Genomic DNA, 21,266 nt, shown 5'->3' on the forward strand with positions numbered 1-21,266 from the left:
CTCTTACACAAGAGGCATTAAAGCACAAACCACTCGAATAAGTTTAAAATAAATTGTTAAGATTTTATTACACACACCACAGACAGCAGCTGATGTGGTAGTGTGAATTCAGAGGGACAAGGGGACACCGTGAGGCGGTTCAGAGATACATTTAGTGGGGAAATTAAGTAAAGTCTATCATAATAAATACATGAGTCAAACAAAAGACATCATAAACTACAGCAAAAATTTACAATGATAATCCATAATAGCAAATGACAACAAAAATAACAAAGCAATACTTAAATTGTAAAGGAAAAAACAGCTCTTTCCGAGATTCTTACATAGATTAAGAGGCTCAATGGATTTCTTAGTTATGCTTTAAGTATCAACTCTTTCAGAAAAATAAATACAGACAAACGAGACAATTATTGATGTACAGTAAGATTGCAGAACTATATTGTCCATTGCTAATTCGGGAAGTATTTGATGAGAAATTTGTGAGTTCATACTGAAATGTGGTATTATTGTATCAAATCTGGGCATAATTTGAGATGTAGATCTGTAGGCTCTTCTCTTTCCTGACTTCAGCAAAAGTCTCCACTTTCTCTCTATTTTATTTCATGGGACAAACAATTAAGATATGAATATTTTCTATCCTATTTTATTTACTCTACCGTCCAAAGTTTGGAGTCTGTAATATTTTTTTGGTAATACTTAACTTAAAGCCTTATGTATTAAAGCCTTACGTAATGCATTATAAAGGTGTTCATAATGTTCTTTATAATGCATCATATCCTTTCATAAATAATTGTAATCAAAGTTAAAATGCATTATAATATTCACAGATTCTTTGTTGAATCTGAAATTGTTTTTTTGTCATTTTTTATGCATTATACTTTCTAAAGGTGTATTATAATATATTATGTGGTTACAATTATTCATGTGACCATACAATGCATTATAAGTGGCATTACAAGGCATAATTAATGCATTACAAATACCTTTTTAAAATGGATTATACATAAAGGCTCTGAGTAATATGTTACCGATTTATTTTAATGTTTTCTATAAGGAAGTATCTTCTATAATATAATATATCTATAATATATTTAAAATGTTAATTACTGCTGACAGTAAAGCTGAATTTTTCTTCACTGCCACATGATCTTTCAGAAATCATTCTAATATGATGATTTGATGCTCAAAAAACATTGCTTATCATTATCAATGTTGAAAACAGCTGTGCTGCTTAATATTTTTGAGAAAAACATCTTTCCAGAATTTTTTGATGAACAGAAATATCAAAAGAACATAATTTATTTGAAATAGTTATGTAATAAAAGTAGCTTATTCATTTCTTTCTAAATTAAAAAAAAATCTCATATCTAATATCTCATATCTAAAGTATCTCATGTCAATAAAGCAAAATGCATTTGAAACAAAACTAATATATATATATTTGTGTGTATAGGCTGGGTGTGAGTGAGAATAAACTGGAATTCATATGAGAGTGGATGACTTGCACGATGACAATAACGTACTCCGTCAGGTTTGTGCAACTGCACTTGGCCTAGTAACTTTGAAGTGTATAAGCCTGACGTCACACCCACTAATCTAAATAGTGTTTCAGTACATCCATGCATGCAAATGATGCTTTCAGTATATGATTCACTTTTTTGAGGAACAGGAAAGAAAATGAGGGGTACGGGGAGAAACTTTCTTGTGTTACTCACAGCCGCTTGTGACGTCCTTGCCACCGTCAAAAGAAAAACCCAACAAATCATAAAACTGGAGTTTTGGAACAACTTTAGACTGTTTATAGGAGCCAACTGCTTAGACTCATTGGAACTGCCTGTTGTCATTTCTTTGTTTATGTTGCACTGGCAGCGAACATCTAGGCTACACACGTAAAATAAGGCAGCTCAAATGAGTCAAGGCTCATCATTAAGTAAGTCTGGGTTTTACAGTGCAGGGCAGTGACATCCAGTGTAATAACCAGTTTCCCAGTAACCTGGATACATTATATGACAGGGAAGTCAAAGACTAAATCAAATCAAGACTGGGACAGCACATGCAATAAACGCTCAAAGCACTCGGCCGGTGGATTCCAATTTATTATTGAAATCCTGTGAAAGCAAATAACCTATAAAAGTAAATAAGCTGCAAGTTACAAACAATTGGTGTTGCTAAACTATAAAGTTGACACTAAGAAACACACTTGCCAATGAACCCTCTATTCAATTATGTCAAGTTTCTCAAAGCAGAACAAACACACAACACACGTAGGTACTCAAAGTCTTTGCCAAACATCAATACACCAACGTTCATCCAGCAAGGTGGATGCTGAAATACAGAAGAAGTATTGTGAAAATGTGGTAAAGCTTTGTCTGTTCCTGTTCAGGGCAGGTCACAAGGTGGGGCGGCATGGCGTCTGTCGTACGCAGTGTCGTCACTTTCCTCTCCATCACTCGCCACGTCCATCATTCGTTCTTTCTCCTCATCCTCTTCAGTCTCGCTCCCTTTATCCCGCTCCCGTTCTCGCAGTCTCTGTCTTTCTCGGTCTCTTTCCCGGTCTCTTTCCCTGTCTCTTTCCCGATCTCTTTCCCGGTCTCTGCCTCGCTCTCGGAAACCTCTGGGAAGTGTGGTAATCTGCAGGATATAAAGTGATGATGAGAGTCAGGGAAGAGCATATCCACAACAAGAACTTCATAGTATAGGAATGACCTGATCAGACTGACATGTATAGTTTACCCACACTCATGTTTTTACAAACCGCACTGTAAAAAATATTTGTCATTTTTTACAGAAAAAGACTGCAGAAATGCTACAGTAAAAACCTGTTCATTGGTTAACTGTACAATATACAGTGAAAAATTGGTAATAGTTTAACATTGCTGTCAAATTACTGTAAAATGTATGTTTTTTTGCCAGGAACAACTGTGAATTATTTAATAATTTATGGTGTAAAACAGTGAAATGAGAACACTCTGATGGTGTTTTGTCTTGTGTGTATGACCCTGTGCACCATTCTATATACATGTATTGGCTTTTTTTTGGACGGGCCACTAACATTGAACACTGATTCATCATGAGGCCTTCTATTGTGCCACCTGTACCACATTTTTAGCTAAAAGCTGATTTTCTGCCAGCCACCGGCAGCATTTTTGATAATTTTCACAACATTTTAATTGCTTATATTTAGTTGTATGAATATCTGAACATGCAGTATATCAAAAGAAAGTACAGAGCCTCTTCTTAAAAAAAAAATTATAATAATAATAATAATTGTAATTATATAATAATTATAATAAAAATATAGCTGCAAGCAGCCATTACGGGGCCAAGCGCAAAAGCAGACGACGAGATATGCCTACATGGCTGAAAGTGTGAGACAAACTGCAGCAAGGAGTAATTGAAGACATTTAAAGATGAATTTTGGCAAAATGGTTGAAAAATCACATACATTAACTAAAAATATGATTATCACTTTCGACCAATAGGTGACGCAGTTACGAAACTGATGTGATGTGGTCAGAGTGAAGTGACAATGACACATACAAAGTTTGGTGTCAATATGTCAAGGCATTGCAGATATAAAACCTGAATAGTCATTTTGGCATCATGCCTCAACTTTGCCACTGCGGTATACGAAAACGGTTTTGTCTATCGACACGAAATCCTTAACTTTTAATCGGCACGGTCTGGAGATGACACGATCCGATTTTGGTGAAAATCGGACGTTCGGTCTAGGAGGAGTTCGAAAAAGTAGGTTATATAAGAAAATAAAGATGGCGGACAGGAAGTTTGACTGACTATGGCAAAATAGGTATCTATGTTTTCAGCATAACCCAAGGAATCTACTGCGCCGAAACGCAGAATGTAGCCTCGGGTCATGCTTGTGATGACATGTACCAAATTTGGTCTGAATTCGAGAACAGTTATTCGAATCAACTTGATTTCCATAACTTTTTGTCGTCAGGGTCTGGAGATAATCTGGTTAAATTTTCGTGAAATTCGGAGCAACGGCCTAGGAGGAGTTCGAAAAAAGTAGTTTTTTCGGAAAATTCAAAATGGCGGGAAAACTATTATGATGGGAAATGACGTCATAGGGTGCAGTCGAATCGTCGTGAGCTCAGGAATCAGAGGAAAAAATAATTTTGTTTCTAGCCTTTGTGGTTCAAAAGTTATTAGCATAAACATGAGTGAAACTTTGGACAGCTGGTTCCGCTAGAGGGAATGAGTTGGAGACTCCAAATTTGCTATGGTGATAGTTCAGGCTGTCTTCTATCTGTGTGCTAAATTTCGTAACTTTCTCGCAAGCGGTTCTATGGGCTGCCATAGATGCCCAGTCGGAAAAAGAAGAAGAAGAAGAAGAAGAACCGGAACAGATACAATAGGTGCCTCCGCACTTTCGGTGCTTGGCCCCTAATAATAATAATAATATATATATAATGTTGTGTATATACAGTATATATTCTAGCTTCATGCATTCTTTATCAACACTTGAATGTGGGTAAGCTTAATAAAAAAAGCAATATTTTTAACAAAAATATATATAGACTTTTTCAAAAGAAATATTTTCAAAGACTACAATATGCATAATCAATGTGTGTATTGCTTGTTTCTGCTTCATCTTCGCCTGCGTCGCCTTGCTTTAGTAGAAAATGCCGCTTAGCAAACTTTTAGTCATAACGGTGTCGACTTTTATTGCTCCCATTCTGTCAGTTCCCCCAACCCGAAGCAAAACATTCAAAAGGTTCAAAAAGCATGCAAAAACAGACTTCAGGGATCAGTCCAATTTGTGAACAAATCATTCAGACGTGTGGCGAACTGGGTAAAACAATTCATTGACAAGATACGACTCAAATGAAAGATTTCTTCACAGATTGGACAGTGTAACTTCTCTCATGGGCACTCCAAAACATGTCAACGAGCGCTTGACAGTGAATAATGACTTAGATCTCGTTCTGTTCCTTGCACAAAGCAATTCTGAAATATTAGTTCAGAAGACATGGCAATAAAGCATGCAAGTTGTATAGATCACTTTTGTGGTATATGGAAAAGAAAAAAAAGAGTGAATTTTATGTTCCACAGAAGAAAGTCAGTCATGCAGGTTTGGAACAACATGAAGGTGAGTAAAAAATAACAGACAACATCATAGCTTAAAAACTTTGATCAGCAAAAGAAATCTACAATGACTTAAAGCCTCACCTGGTTGTCGTAAGTGGGCAGGGCACAGTATCCAGGCTCTGTCCCGCGTAAAAGACGAGGGGAATGTGTTCGGAAAGGTCTCGGGGAGTGAGAGCACACAGAGCGAGGGGAGGGCGAACGGATGGAGTGAGGTGATGGAGAGCGGACGGAACGGGGCGAGTGCGGGATGGAGTGCGATTGAGACTGTGAAGGGGTCAGAGACGGGGCGTGATGATTGAGCTTAGGGGGGCGCGGGGATCGAGGGGGCAGTTCAGGTGGTTTGAGAGGATCAATAAGGTCTATTTCAGTGAGGACAGGTGGAGGGGGGATGAACTCCTCGTCTGGTAGGGGGATTTCCCCGTCGATCAAAGCGAGCTCTGCCCGTGATAGGTGGTCCACAATGCCTGCCCCGAAAGAGTCGCCCACCACGTTAATGGAGGTGCGCATTCGGTCACTAAAGACACACAAAAGACAGCTCTAAAAGCTGATATAGAACAGCTCAGGACAGCTGTTTATGTTCATGAAGACAGTTAATAATAAGTCAGGACTCCACACACGAAACCAGGGCCGTCTTCTGGGGTGTAAGAGACGGCCCCAAACATAACCCAAACAGAGCTGTTTGAACTCACAGAAGCCAGTCGACAGCGACGAGCAGGCTGATGTCTTGAGTCGGAAGGCCCACAGCGGTCAATATAAGCAACATGGTGACCAGACCTGCACTGGGAATACTGGCTGCTCCCACACTGGCCAAAGTCGCTGTCATACTGCAGAGCAAGAAAGAGAGGGGATCATGACACTACAACGACGACTGAGAAATTATGGGGCGGCACTGACAGATATAATCTATTATGAGGGAGTGAAAAGGATGAAAAAAATGAGTTCAATGGAACAAAGAAGGAAAATAACAAGATGTTAGCTTGTTAAAGGAGAACACGTGATGTATATCTGCAGGTTAAAGTTTTGTAACGGTATCATAATCATAGAGCCATTGTAATAAAAATAAATTACAATAACTGTAAAAACAAGATTGTTATGGCACAACAATATAAAGGAGAGTAAAGTCAAACATTTGACTCATAAATCAAGATGTGTGAGAAGAACACTGTGTGAACAGTGCAAAGAGAACAAATGGATTACATGGAATCAATTCTCATCTGAACCAATAAAATAAAAATGCCTACAAATTTGCAGTCAGTATATGGATGACAAGGAGTAGTCTTACCTGAACAAAATAACATAATTGTGATAATTTAAATAAAATTAAAATAACTACACAACTTAAAAACTAATTGTTAGTCTTTAAAAATGTCAAAATTACAAACTACGTAGGAGCCAATGAGATGAGAGAAAAGAGAAATGGATTTTGCTGAGGGTTATTATTCTTTATTGCAGCCACAGCATGTCTGGTTTCAGTTCCATAGTTCCATATTTCCTTACCTGACAGTAATAATCTGTCCTCCATCTAAGGCAATGTCATTCATCTGGGCAATGAAAATGGCAGCCACGGCCTCATAGAGTGCAGTGCCATCCATGTTTATGGTGGCTCCAATGGGCAGCACAAAACGAGTCACACGCTTATCAATATTTAGATTCTCCTCCAGACATCGAAATGTCACTGGCAATGTCCCAGCACTGAGAAAGAGAACGTTATATTGATCATAATTGTTAAACAAATGTTAATTTGTCATTTGAAAAACTGCCCTGACTAGCATGTGTCCAAAAAAACACAACAACAGTATTTATATATATATATTTTAAAAAGGATAGGATTGCATGGATATTCTGTGCCAAACTGACAGTTGGTTTAACATTCAGTAAACGGTTTGGCTTAACAGATGTAATCCCACAAACCCAGATATATTCATAAACAACTCTCTAAAATATGTTTTCATAATATCCCTTTCCTTCCATTTAGACTGATTAATCATTTTAGACCTCTATTCTGGAGAACTTCAGAAAATCTGGGTTTTATTTTGGCCAGATTAGATAATGTGATTTATGATAATGTCTAAAATATATCAAGTCATCTATCAGATTTTTTGGGTTATGGTTGAGTTTATAATAAACATCAACATGCCCAGTACTATATATATATATATACACACACACACATATATACATACATATATGCATTTTTTTTTAACATAAGAATGTTTTTGGCTGTGCTATATGTAAAACAGAGATAGATCAACTCAACTTTTTTTTTTTAAACAAATGTGACCTTTAAATCTTTAGTCTGTGCAGCCAGAACTCTTCAATCAGCATATTTCCATAAACACATGATGTGAACAGTCTACTGGCTGTACCTGCTGGCTGTTCCCAGAGCAGTGATCCAAGCTTGGAAGATGCCAGAGTAAAACGTGAAGGGGTTTTTCCGAGTCACGGCGAAGAATATCAGTGGCAGGATGAGCCCGCCATGAATGACGAGTCCAACTATGACCGTGACCATGTACATGCCCAGCTGTCGCGCTACCATTTCCAGGTCACCGATGGCAGCAATTTTCCCACAGATGAGGGAGGCAATGCCAAATGGAGAGTACCTGAGGATAGACCAGTCGAGTTACTTGGAGTTCAGTTATGGGTTTCTTGCTGCTCTGTTTAGAGTTAGACTTTGAAGTGTTTTTTTTTATGTTGTAGAGCAATCATTTTTGTTCTCTAATTTTGTTTTTCTAGCATTAATAGAAAATAAAAAATAATTGTATTAAAGTTTTTTGACAGACAGACAATAAATAAATCTATGACAATTTTTAAAAATTAAATGTATTCATGTCTTGGTCAATGGGATTGAGGCAATATTATCTGTAGAGCTATTTGGAACAACATTTATTGTGAAAAGTATTATATAAATAAACCTGAGTTGCAATGAAAATATTTCTCTTAATTTTATTAGAATAATGCTATGTTTATAGAGAATGAATATATGTATATTTTAATATATTCTTTTACCTTTAGTACAAAGACAATATAAAAGCCAATCACACTTACTTTTTTACGTACGCAGTATAAATGGGTCATTATACATTTTTATAAAGCTGCATTAATATTTTAGAAAGAGAAAGTCTCACACAAAAGAATCATCATATTTATCCAGTTTCGCAACCTGAGTGGCAAATGAGAAGATGTTACTTCTTAGGTGGTTTAAATTTAGCTCATCATCTAAAATGCTGTGTATAAATATTTCACCGTCTGTTATGGTAAGCAACAGATGATGTTTATTGTAGCATTGAACAGTTTACATACTGTGAGCGGAAAACACAGGACACAGTTAGTTACAGATGGAACGGTCTCAGGGCTGAGTGGAGTCTGTCTTTGTTGTCATATGCTTTTGCTTTGGAGTATTTACTTATTCTGTGTTTGTTCTTTTAATGTTAAAAATGAATTAGAATGTGAAATGAACATGTTCCATCCCATCGCACTCCTTTTGTGCTGTAAAATGGCCTGTTGGATTTATGGATCAAGCTTTTCATTTCTGCAGACATGATTCAAAAATTCAGCGCTGTCTCTGTTTTCAGCTATGTCTGTCAGTGTGTGGGTATCTGTCTGCGGTCTATGTGTCGGAGGATGTATTACATCCAGAATAAAACTCCCACATTTACTCATGGGAACACAAATATGATTCTGCTCTCTCTCTCTCTCAGATTCTTGTCCTGTTCTCTTCCTGACAAATTCCCCTCTCTCTTTCTTACACGCTATACTTTTATACTCGCTCGCTCTGCTGATCACCTTTGAACATGTTTGACAGATTTAAACAAAAACTTTTTACACTACACTGTGTTATTCTATGTCTTAGGAATAAAAAAATGCAGCGTTTAATTAGTGCAATTTATGAGTGGATGCCACTCAGAAATGGCTAAAACAACATTTGTTTTCAGTTGCAATAGATATATAACTGGAATTCTAAATAAATGCAGAATACTGACCACATGATCATGGACACCATCTTCATAATGATCTCATTAAGGATGTTGAAGAAATCAGACATGACCTTCCCCCTCTCTCCCATTTTCCCCATGTAGATACCAAACGTGATGAAGAACCCAATCAAACCTTACAAGTAAATCAAATTTACAATTAAAAACAATGAAATGCAATACAAATCCATCTATTTTCTCTCAATAGACATTATTTGGATTTCCAATAATGCAGCTACATAGAACTGTTTATATTTGTTTGGTACTTAATTACATTTATGCTGCATTTTTTTTGTTTCAAATACAGAAAAACAGAATATCCTCTAACCTAAAACATTCATTCCCCACTTCATTTCCAGTTTCTTCCTACTGACAAGGATCGGTTCCGTCTGGTTCTGGACTGGCACAGCTACTTTTTTCAGCACTGTTTGAACCTGAAAAGAGAAGCAAGACAGAGATGGTCATTCTGTAAAACACTGCAAAAAGCAAAACACTTTTAGACAGAAGTTTTAGTCTAAATGTATTATAGGCTAAGTATAAGTAAAACGTATGAATTACCATATAATTTATAAGTCTAGAAGATATGTTTATGGTAAAATATTTTTTTTCCTTTCTTTCTTTCTTGGAAGTAAGAAATATGACCCTAATAATTTATAGTGGAAAACAGGAAAAGGATGTTCCCAGAAGTCACTGCATTGCACATCACATTTGATTTTTATCATATTTAAATAGTCTCTATCCTCCACAGTGTTGTGAAAACTGTTTTATTGTGGTGTTGCTCAATGAAAATGCGATGTGCAACACACTCAAAGCAAAAAATAGTTTGAGAAAGAGCTCATGATCCAGGTGGATTCACTGTGAAATGGTGCATTTAAAACACGGAAAACACATTAACTGGAAGGGACTCTTCAGATAAGAGCATGGTTATTTGGAATCAATCTCATACACAGTCAAGTTTATCATCTTCTGTGTTAAGGGACTGTCACTGTGATCAGATTAAGTACTCAAAAGCCTCACTGCTAGAGTAAATGGAAGAACATGTGCTTCTGCAATAGGCTACTAAATATAAAAGCACAGTGTGAACATACGGTATCTTTAAATCAATTTTAAAAAAAGAGTGAACGTGTCAGGCTTGTTCTGTTTTTACTTAGCTTTAGGTTGTATTACATTGTTTTCTTGTGTTGCATTCTTGTTTCCTTTTTCCGCATCTTATCTGTCTCCTAGGTTACTGATTGTGTCCTAGTTTGTTTCCATGGTTACCTATGATTTGCACCTGTGTCTAGTTTAGCATCCCTTGTATTTATAGCCCTGAGTTTCTGTTGTCTCTTGTTGGTTCCTGTCATTGTTTAAGTAAGGAATAATTGACGACAGGCCGTTGAATTATTATAAAAATAATGCACACCCGAGGTGGTAATGCGGTCACGACGCGAAGCGGAGTGGCCGTTACACCTCGGGTGTGCATTATTTTTATAATAATTCAACGGTCTGGAGTCAATTATTCCGCTTATACTACAGTTACCACACCTCGAAATATTGTTCAGATGATGTATTTCAAGACGTTTGTAAAGTTTTTGTCATTAAAACGCTCTTGTATGTAGGACTAATTCCTTGCGCATCTAAACCCATGCTCCGTTGCTAATTCCAAAACGTCATTTTAGAGTTAGTAACGGAGGTTTGAGCCACTGATAGCAGACTAATGCTGGACACACTTAACGACTAGAAACATTCTCTGACTGTGAATGCAGCAGATTTTAAACACCGCTGTGAACCGACTGAACGCGCTGAAAACGCGTGCATGATCAGTCATGACTCATAAGTATCAAATTACATTCATAACCGGCCTTAGAGAGAAGCATGTGCGTCAATATTATTATTTATTTATTAATTCAATTCGTTTTAATTAATTCGTTCATTCTTTTTTTCTATTAGTGACAGTAGACTAGAAGACTAATAAATGAAACACAAAGCCCTTTTAACAAGTATAGGCCTATCAATTTTATTTATTTGTTATATTATCTTCAATAATTACGAAAACCCGTGCAACAGGACTATCAATTTATTTAAATACTCAGTTTAATTTTTTATTGATTATATAGGACATTGAAAATTGCAGATCAAGCGCAGGGGCTGCAGTTTCTCTTGTTATGAATTGTATCCTATTGTCCGTTATTACAGTTGACTACGCGAAGTGATATGGAACTGTAATGAGGTCAAGACCTGCCTGGAACTACTTTAGCCGTGCAGTTCCCTGAATATAATTGCACACCTCAGAACGTTCGTCAACCAATCAGATTCAAGCATTCAACGGCCCTGTAGTATAATGTGTATTATGCGTTTGTATTAAGCAAAGTATCTCCTCAGTGTTTTGGTTTCATGGATTAAAGATAATTGAAGTTATTATTCTGAGACATTCGTGTTGGATTTAGTGATGTGAGAAAGATTGAACGATTGAACCAATTGCTTCCCAAAATGATTCACTGTTCCCAAAGTGCCACACACTAGCGACACCTGCTGGTCAGAACAATGTAAATGCAACAAAAACTCAGGCCAAACATGCTTAAAAAAACTTTTATAAACTCATTGCAAATGTTTTATTGAAAGTAAAAATCTATCAAATGCAATTGTCTGATCATCTTATACAATTAAATATCAAGTGTCTGTATAATACGTGTTCTTTTATCAATTTTCAGGGCTTGTTTTGTTTGTTCCATCATGGATGGCTCAGCTAAACAGGCCAATAAGAGACTATTAACTATTATTACTTTAAATTATACTAATGTCTAATTAAAACGTTGACAAATTAATAAAACTGATCAGAGATCAGGTAAAACCCATAGACACTTGTTCAATGGTTAGCCGCTGGGGTTCATGGGTTCAAGGGTTCACAGATATCATCGGCGGGTATACAATCTGGTGATTCATTGAAATTTTGAAACGGTTATGACGCAACGAAGCCTCGTTTACTGAAATCAAGTGGATTTGTTCATGTGATACACGGTCTGAAATACTAATTCAAAACAAAAGATTATTGAAGGTTTCAAATATTTTACAGTGTGCAGAGTGACACCCGAACGGCGTGCAACATTCCAAAATTAAAATTCAAAAAGCACTGAATGCAAGTAAAATTTGGCTCTTTCAACTAAGTTAGCTGATAACTTTTTAGGAAATACAACTCAACACATAGTTGCAATGCAAGTATGATAATTTGACTGTATCTTCTGCTGTAAGTCGCCGCTGGAAAAAACTCTGCTTACATGCAAATAATAAAATAATCATGCATCCGTGGGATGAAAAAATAAATATGCAACCTTTAAAGTGTCATCTATTATGCTTTTTTATATTACCTTTCATGTAGTTTGTAATATATCTGTTTATGAATGTAAAAGGTCTGCAAAGTTTTAAAGATCGAAGTGCACAACAATTATGCCTAAAGTTATTGTCTCCTAAAAAAATAATAGATTCTGAACTGCCGAAACCAGTCGTCAGCAACTCCAATCTCACTTCTCTAAGGTTTGTAACAAATTTGCATAATGCCAACCTAAGGTCTTTATTTGCTGCCTGCAAATAACGTTTACTAAGTACTTTGACCCACCCTCAAACACTGTTGTAGCTAAGAAGCAACATGTCGACAACACCACATTGCTACATGTCGAGAACACTTTTCTTAATAGGGGCACTTTAAAACTAAGAGAAGAGAAAGAGATTCTCAGATTGTTTGTTGTACAAACTCTTGACAAATTCATCTGTCAATTGTTAGAAGCTAGACAAATTAGGCAGATCGAGAGGATAGATTGTGTGACATGTCCTCACGCTCAAAAAACATGAACAAACAATGCAAAAAAACAACAACAACAGCTATGAATCATTGGCTGCAGCAAGAAACCATCGATCACATGAAATATGACCCTGGCCGAACTCGAACCCAGGTTCCCGTTAGCACAGCTCCTTACACACCACAAGCTACCTGCTACCCTCTGTGCCACTGTTCTGAAAGATTTACATTTTCCAAATGACAGAAAAGCAAAAAGATGAAAGAAGATAAATTGTCCATCAGAGACATAAATTGAATTCTCAAAGCACAGACATTACTTTTTACCTGTTGAAAACTGGCCTGAACCAGGTTCTCTGGGAAAAGGTTTCGGATCAGATCCAGAAAGGCATCTAGACTGCTGACCTCTTGGTTCTTGGGGGCGGAGTTGACATTACCAGATCTAAGTTTTGGGTTCCCAGGGTGTATGCTAAGCACCAGGATGACACCTAGAACAGCAGCAATTATTGTGGTGGACATGTAGTACACCATTGCTCTGGTGCCCATTCTTCCACTGGAGCGAGCATCCAAACCGGCCAGGCCTGCAAACCAGGAAGAAGGAGAGAGAGAGAGATACTGCATCAAGAAAGATAAACAGCTTTTTTCTTGTGCTTTAGACACTTAACAGCATTTAACAAGCAGAAACAGAGCATGTGTTCATGGCCTAACCTGTAATGAGACTGGAGATGATGAGGGGCAGGATGAGCATCTTCAGCATTCTCATCAGTACGTCTCCCGGAAATGAAACCAGCATGAGACTGTTTGTGTCCAGATCAGGAACATACCGCAGCATCATTCCCATCACCGTGCCTGCTATTACACCTGTGAGAGTGTGGCGATTACACGGTTATGTTCGGCCTGCTCGGCCTGCTTATTAAAAGGTGTATGGATCATTGCATTGTAGAATTCTTAGTTTTTCACATGCAACACTGCATAACTGTCCTGCATCTGCAACATCTCAAACCACTGCTGTATAAACAGTGTCACTACATGGGGCCAACACATTTTTGAAGAGAACTAGCTCTTTTGGTATTTGTCTGTGGTTTGACAGATGACCACAGTTATGAAACCACAGACAAGGTTTATATGAATGCAAGTATAAGGAAATAGTAGTTGAAAGATAAAGATAAAGCCTGACTGGGACTAAGATTAAAGCATCATATTATACATTTTTTAAATTAACAACTTAAAGGGATAGTTCACTTTAAAATTAAAATTCTGTCATCATTTACTCACCCTCAAGTTGTTTCAAACCTGTATTCATTTATTTCTTCTGCTGAACACAAAGAAAGATATTTTGAAGAATGTCAGTAACCAAACAGTAGTCTGTACCCATTGACTTCCATAGTATTTTTTTTTCCTACTATGGAAGTCAATGGGTACAGTCTACTGTTTGGTTACTGACATTCTTCAAAATATCTTTCTTTGTGTTCAGCAGAAGAAATAAATGAATACAGGTTTGAAACAACTTGAGGGTGAGTAAATGATGACAGAATTTTAATTTTAAAGTGAACTATCCCTTTAAACGTTTTTGGACCCACTTACAAGTTTTTGGGCCCAAAATAACAACATTTTAGTTAGCTTATCCTCTTTCAAGCTGCTGCGCATTTAATAAACGCCCCCTTTCAAAGATGAAATAATCTTATCTCTTCCCGTAACAGTGTTTAGCAATAATACAGTGTCTCCTGCTTATCACCTCACTGTGAATTGATTGGCTTTATGACCTAACTGGCAAACACCTCTGAACTTTCAAGGAAGGAGACAGACAGACACAGACACACACACATACACAGACACACACACACACACACACACACGCGTCTGAAGTTGTATACAAACACTCCCACACATTCATGTACACACACACACGCACGTGCGCACCTATCACAGTGAGGGCAAGGAGCAGGTTGCGTGAAAACCACCCGCATTGTTGGTGTGTGGAGTCTTTTAATTCTGCTTGCACTCCATCGTCCATCTGCAATGCTGCACTTGTCTGGTTGCCCAAATGCTTATTCGTCATTCTATCTGCAAGAGTCAAGAGAAACAAAGGGAGAAATGCCGAAGTAAATAAACAATGATGATCATTTAAACATCCTACTCTTCACTCTATGTCTCCAGTGAACTCAGGCTGTCGTGCAAGGGGTCAGGGGGTCAAGGTTTACTGGTTAATGCCATAATTACACAATTCGACTGCAAAAAAAAAAGTGGGGTTATGAATGTGACCAAATGAATGTTCCCTAAGAAGGGGAACAAGACACTGTGTCCTGAGATGCTAGTGGGGAATGCCGGTGTCTAAACAGAACAATAACATTGTCCGGCAACAGCCTATGACGTCACTACTGGTGCGACCAGACAGACCGGCCATCAGGCAGCTAAGCAGGGCCTGGTATTCAAAGAACACCTTAAAGGGAATATGGCCAAGGATAAAAAAATATATCCTGCCTGTCACTAGAGACACACCCCTGATGAGTGGAGGTTTCATGAGAGGAGACCTAACAACACTCAGGGGAGCTCTAAGAGTAGAGGCCTCAGCATGACGACTCTCTAAAGCGAGAGGAGGCCTACCTACGTTCTACACCATGGACTACTAACCAAGGAGGCTCAAAAAAGCCTGACATTTTGATACTCCTATCCAACCAGAGCTCTGGGTATGGAATCCTCAGCAGGATGACTCTCTAAAGCGAGAGGAAGCCTAGCAAGGCCCACCTTGAAGACCGTTAACCAGGGAGGTTAAAAAAAAGAGCCTACAACCCAGTGCACTGCCTCCACGGAGCTCTCAGAGCGGAGGCTTCAGCATAATGACCCTCTGTAGAGAGAGGAAGCCTAACTATGTTCTACGCTAAAAGACAACCTAACCAAGGAGGCTCACAGAGAGCCACACAACTTGGACATGTTATCTAATGCAGAGCTCTGGGGAGTGGAGGGCTCAGCATGACGACTCTCTAAATCGAGAGGAAACCTAGCAATGTTTTCTTAAGGGTGGTTCCGCCAAGGAGACTCACAGAGAGACATACAATCCGGGATGACCACCTCAACTGGGCTCTATGAAGGGAGGCCTCAGCATAACGACTCTATAAAACATGAGGAAGACTAGCTATGTTCCATGCTAAGGACCGTTTATCAATACTGCTATCCAGGCAGAGCCCTAGGGAGCAGAGGCCTCAGCAGAACGACTCTCTAAAGTGAGAGGAGACCCAACAACACTCCACTTTAAGAACAGACAGCCAAAGAGACTCACAGCGAGCCATACAATCTGGCACCACTCTTCATACCTAGTTCCTAAGAGCGGAGGCCTCAACCTGAGAAGTCTCTAGGCAAGAGGAGGCCTAACTATGTTCTATGCTATGACGGCTTATCAAGGAGGCACAAAAGGGAGCTCCACAACCTGATACTGCCATCCTAGCGGAGCTCTGCGAAGTGGATAATCCTGTTGGATTCTACATGTTCACTTCTTCTTGAGTCTCTCCATCATTGTCTGACTCCGGTTTGAACACAAAAATGAATAGTTTTTAAATTTTCAGTGCATGTCTGTGTGAGGTAAAAGGTTACAAGCTCTTGAAGCTCCGCCCTCTGTGCCGGGAGCAGCAGCTCATTTACATTTAAAGGGACAGACACAAAAACGGTGTGTTTTTGCTCACCCTCAAAAAGTGACCATTTTAACAATTTTGAGCTAAAACTTCACATACGGTACACACTCTGGGGACATCAGAGACTTATTTTACATCTTATTAAAAGGGCATTAAATCACCCCTTTAAAAGAAAACCTTTTGTATCAAGATGAAAAAGTCTTTACTGTCACTTTTAATCAGTTTAATGCACTGATGCTCAGTAAAAATATACATTTCTTTCAAAAAATATGTAATATTACTGACCCCAAATTGGATTGGTAGAGTGTGATAAAAATATTTTGTTACACATATGGTACACCAGTAATGGAGGACTCTCAAAAGCATGGAAATATACACTAGTGCAAAGGCGAATTACAAAGAAAAATATCTTTCCCAATACCCCAAGCGCTCTTTCTAGCATGCTAATGAGCAGTGGTGGCTACGCGAAACAATTCACCACAATGACAACAAACTAGTTTGTGTATAAAAGTCGTATTAGAGATGTCTGAGACTGATAAATTGTAGTTGTGGATGAGATAACACCCTTACGAGGATGGATTAGCCACAAATGTTTCGCATCAGCAACATAAGTGAATATTACAGCTGGAGAGTGATAAGTTCATGAAATTGTATCTGAAAGCCTTGAACGACCCTATGTTGTGTTTACGTGAGCATGCTGACACATAACACACCATATTACCATAATTGGTCATTATTATTTTCATCTGTCGAGGTCTGTGCTCATGACACTTGAGGTCAATGTACTGCAAGGCCTTATTTGACTTTCAAACAGCTTATATGCTTTACATTATTGATTTATGACTGACTATGACCAAGTCTTTGTATTGACAATTTGAATTGCATAAATATATAAACAAGTTTATTAAAAGCTTCCCGGGACATCTGCACCACACAACATGCCGCTTTTTCTCATCTGCATCAAGCATTTGGCAATTCTGTGATCCGTATGATCATCCGAAACAGTCAAGCAAGAGATTTTCACCTCCTCGTGTCATGCGTATCTTACAGCTGTTTTTCCTAAGGCTCCGCCTCTTTTATAAAGAGAAATCGAATGATGCTGAAATGGAGGCCTTCTTCGGTTTGAAAGGCACAGAGATCACTGATCACAAAGAAACAAAACCACAAAGCCTCACAGGAAACATTATAACCCCCTTCAAATCTTTTAATCTTCTAAACTGCTACTTTTCAAGCATTCTCTTACACGCACATACAGACACACCCATATACACAAACCTCCACATAGGAATAATACATAACTCCTGCTCCTTTACAAAACCATATGACTACCAAGTGGGGCCAATAAACATTTTATCAACCTCGCCCCATTATAAACATCTGCATGAAACTGGACACTGATTGAAGTAAGAGAAACTGGTTGAGTAATGAGACATATAGAATAAACACACATGTTCAGAAGAAAGCGAGAGCTGAAAGACAGTGACATTTATATTTGCGAACAAGCATTAGTGAATTGCATCAGCATGAAGAATAATGCTTGTCTCTTTTATCTTAAAATAATTAGACGAGAGAAATACTTACCCGAGTTTGCCGTCTTGGCCTTTTTGCCCATTTTGTCCTTGCTGTTTTTTGGTGGTGTGTGGTTGTTACTCTTTGCCCTCCATTTCTCTTTCTTTTTCTGGATGTTCCCTGTCCTGTTCATCTGTTTGTTCTTCATCTCAGATTTAAACTAAAACAACAGTTGCTGCTCAGACATAAAGACGGATTGGCAGCATTGCTAAAATGTTTTTTTTTTTTTTTTTTTTGGAGTGGGAGGGAGGACAGTCATTTGCCAAGTTTCAATTGCACATACATAATCCTCTGTGAAGCCTCATTGGAAGAGAGAGAGAGAGTGAGAAAGAGAAGCTTATGACCCGTGATTCTGCATCTCTTTTTACAATACCTCACAATTTCCCCTGAAGTCGTGAGCTTAAACCAGTTTTCACGAAGGTCTTCACATTCAAACACAGGCAACAACATGCCAGAACTGCGCCTATAAAAATGAAACGCTGCTACATTCTGTTTATCCCTTTTTTTGGAGGTAACAGGTTGTAACTGAATACATCATTTTCAGGCACACAACTAGTGGGAGGTCACTGGTTCAAAAAAGGCCAGGTTGTTAATTAAACATTGCTGCGCAATGACAGTCAAGTAAATCACAAAGATAAAAAACAAAAAAAACAAAAACACTAGATGGCCTTTGCAATGATGTTGCAAATACAAAGAAGCAATTATTCTTTCTTACAATGAAACATCATTTCTTATTATCTTAAGCCATGTTGTAAGATCAGCTACGGTCACAATGCATTCCTCCCCCAAAAGAGCATGTGACTGTTTTTCTTCTCCACCAATCCAGACTGATTTATGAATAACATTGTGAAAAGGATTGGCCAAGTAAATATAAAAGCGTTGGCTGTCCGTCAGATGACATTAAAGGGATAGTTCAATCACAATATCCCAAAATATCTTCTTTTGTATTACAACAAACAAGTCATACAGGTTTGGAACCACATGAGGGTAAATGAGTAAATGAGGACATCATTTTTTTTAAGTCAACTATTCCTTTAAAACATGCCATTTCATGCCTGAGAGCAGAACTTATCCTATAGAGATTTCTAATAAAGTTCACTGTGGCGTACAGAAACTACTGGTTGAGTTTCCATTATATATTTTGTGCAAAATGTAATTGAGATAATGCAACAATCGGTATGATATTCAGCTAAACGTGCATCCTTATTCGAGTGCACAGATGGAGTATGATCAGAAAACTATTGCAAAACTATAAAACCGCCAGGCTAATCAGGCCCGACGCGGTGCATTTCTATATATACACCTTTACTATAATCATTAAATAAATAAATATGGAGATGAAATACTGATTTCTGTTGTTTTATACATAAAACTGTCCTTTACAATCTACAAATCAATCAACCAAGCAAGAAGACAAACATTGCAACGATTTTACAGTAATGTACAGTAAGGTGTTATAATTTCCAGTGAACAACATCAAAACCTTAATCACAAAAATTAAATTAAGTCTCAACTTGCTAATTGCTTCCGCATCCTGAGGCAAGGACTATGTACTCTACACAGCATTAGACACTATTTATTTTCTCCACTTACTGACACTTGACGAACATTACCTGAGATCATTCCTCAAACAAGCAACCAAACAAATGCCCGAAGCTTAGCCTAGCTAAGCTGCTGGACTTTAGCCATAACAAACAGAACAGGTTCGATTTACACTGGCAAGCTCTTTATGAGAGAACAGGATGCTCAGGAATGGAATGGATGAAACGATTAGCCAGAGGTAAAACTACAGCTTACCAAAAAAACACAATCTGGGCCGGCCTCCTTTTAGATCACACAGAGTGGAAAGGAAAGATTCTGGCTGGGGTGTTAATCAGAGTGCCAGAGGATGTTTTTGAGATGGAGATATAGGCCTATCACTTTGACTCCTTCAATCAGAAGTTGTGGAAAACCCCAAATCCCTGGAAGAGAGAAAGGCTTGGGGGAATCTCTTTAGAAAGCTGGCCAAGAATCACAATAAGCATTAAGAAGTGAGAAAGAGATTATTGAGAAGGAGCTAAATCTTGACCAAGCCTGGTTTAAGATGGTTTAGATAGTCTCAGTTGACAAGTGTCTAAAACCCTTATTAAAACCATCAAAACAAACCAGATTAAGACACCTGCTCTAACCACCTTAGGCATTCAGCAGGTAAACTGGAGGAAATAAGAATGCCTTTCTTGTGGTTTGGCTGCCATTATTGTCAGGAGCGTCAGTGACGGTGTGGAAAACAGCAATTTCAAACAAAATAGACAGCTATTAGGTTATGCAACAAGTATACCGTGAACAACCACATTTATGTCACATTGCAGATAAAATGTTCCAATTAAGTGGCTGAAGCTAAATAGGAGAACTATTGAAGAATACGAACTTCAAGCTACATAATGACTGTTTCACGATACATTCTGTTTCTGTATTTTTATGTCTATATTTTATCACTCATTCAAAACAATAATTCTATAGATCAATATTTTAATATAGTATTAAACAAAATAAATTCAAAGCAGATGGGATATGCTTTCTGTGAGGATGAGGGAGTAGTTATTGTTTTATCTGGACTGCCAGAATCACCATTGATTTTAAGGTTACCCACCTCAGAAATATCAATGAATCACTGATACGAGGGTATGTGTTCAGATGTCTGATTGTGTGGTCAGTGTGAGTGAGGATTATTTTCTGAGGTTGATTGTTTGGTGTGGGCTTTGCAGAGGGATAGAGATATAATCCTATAACTCCCTGCCTCAGTGAGAAAATGGAAGCAACACAGTGACGGACTGGACACCACAGCTGTCTATCAACCTCACACATACACTATGCAAACTACACCCAACCATGCATATAATCTCATTAACCAATAACCAACATGAATATATTTCAGATATATATTTAAGAAGATTTTCATTAAACGTATATTTATATATATATATATATATATATATATATGATCAGTTGCATCATTCCCAGGAATCAAACCTATGACCTATAGTACTGTGCTCTACTACATGAATTAGTTACAGCAAATAAGATCATACTGTACTACATTCCAGTTATCCATTGCAATAAATTACTCTCTTAATCAGTATTTTCAGCAATGGAAGATGTTTATATCCAAAGCATATTACATTGCATTCAATGTATACATTTTATCCGTTCATGCATTCCCTGGGAATCAAACCTATGACC

At 37.9% G+C, this 21,266-nt stretch overlaps 1 protein-coding gene across 6 annotated transcripts in view; it reads right to left on the reverse strand.

The window, feature by feature from the left end:
* Positions 1-39: 39 nt before the first annotated feature.
* slc1a9 (solute carrier family 1 member 9) overlaps positions 40-21,266 on the reverse strand; it is a 31,534-nt gene continuing 10,307 nt past the window's right edge. For 3 of the 6 annotated variants that reach the window (XM_079629777.1, XM_079629779.1, XM_079629778.1), the window contains exons 2-12: positions 18,060-18,207; positions 14,773-14,916; positions 13,561-13,713; positions 13,180-13,433; positions 9,412-9,517; positions 9,093-9,219; positions 7,479-7,712; positions 6,610-6,804; positions 5,802-5,936; positions 5,194-5,626; positions 40-2,631 (exon numbers count right to left, since the gene is read on the reverse strand). In XM_079629777.1, coding sequence (XP_079485903.1) covers positions 2,380-2,631; positions 5,194-5,626; positions 5,802-5,936; positions 6,610-6,804; positions 7,479-7,712; positions 9,093-9,219; positions 9,412-9,517; positions 13,180-13,433; positions 13,561-13,713; positions 14,773-14,916; positions 18,060-18,207 — 2,181 coding nt within the window. In that variant the 3' untranslated portion in view covers positions 40-2,379. The remainder of the gene's footprint in view (positions 2,632-5,193; positions 5,627-5,801; positions 5,937-6,609; positions 6,805-7,478; positions 7,713-9,092; positions 9,220-9,411; positions 9,518-13,179; positions 13,434-13,560; positions 13,714-14,772; positions 14,917-18,059; positions 18,208-21,266) is intronic. The other 3 variants (XM_079629781.1, XM_079629780.1, XM_079629782.1) reach the window with 1 other exon arrangement.

Source organism: Phoxinus phoxinus (assembly GCF_949152265.1).
Source record: "Phoxinus phoxinus genome assembly, chromosome: 1".
NCBI lineage: Eukaryota > Metazoa > Chordata > Actinopteri > Cypriniformes > Leuciscidae > Phoxinus > Phoxinus phoxinus.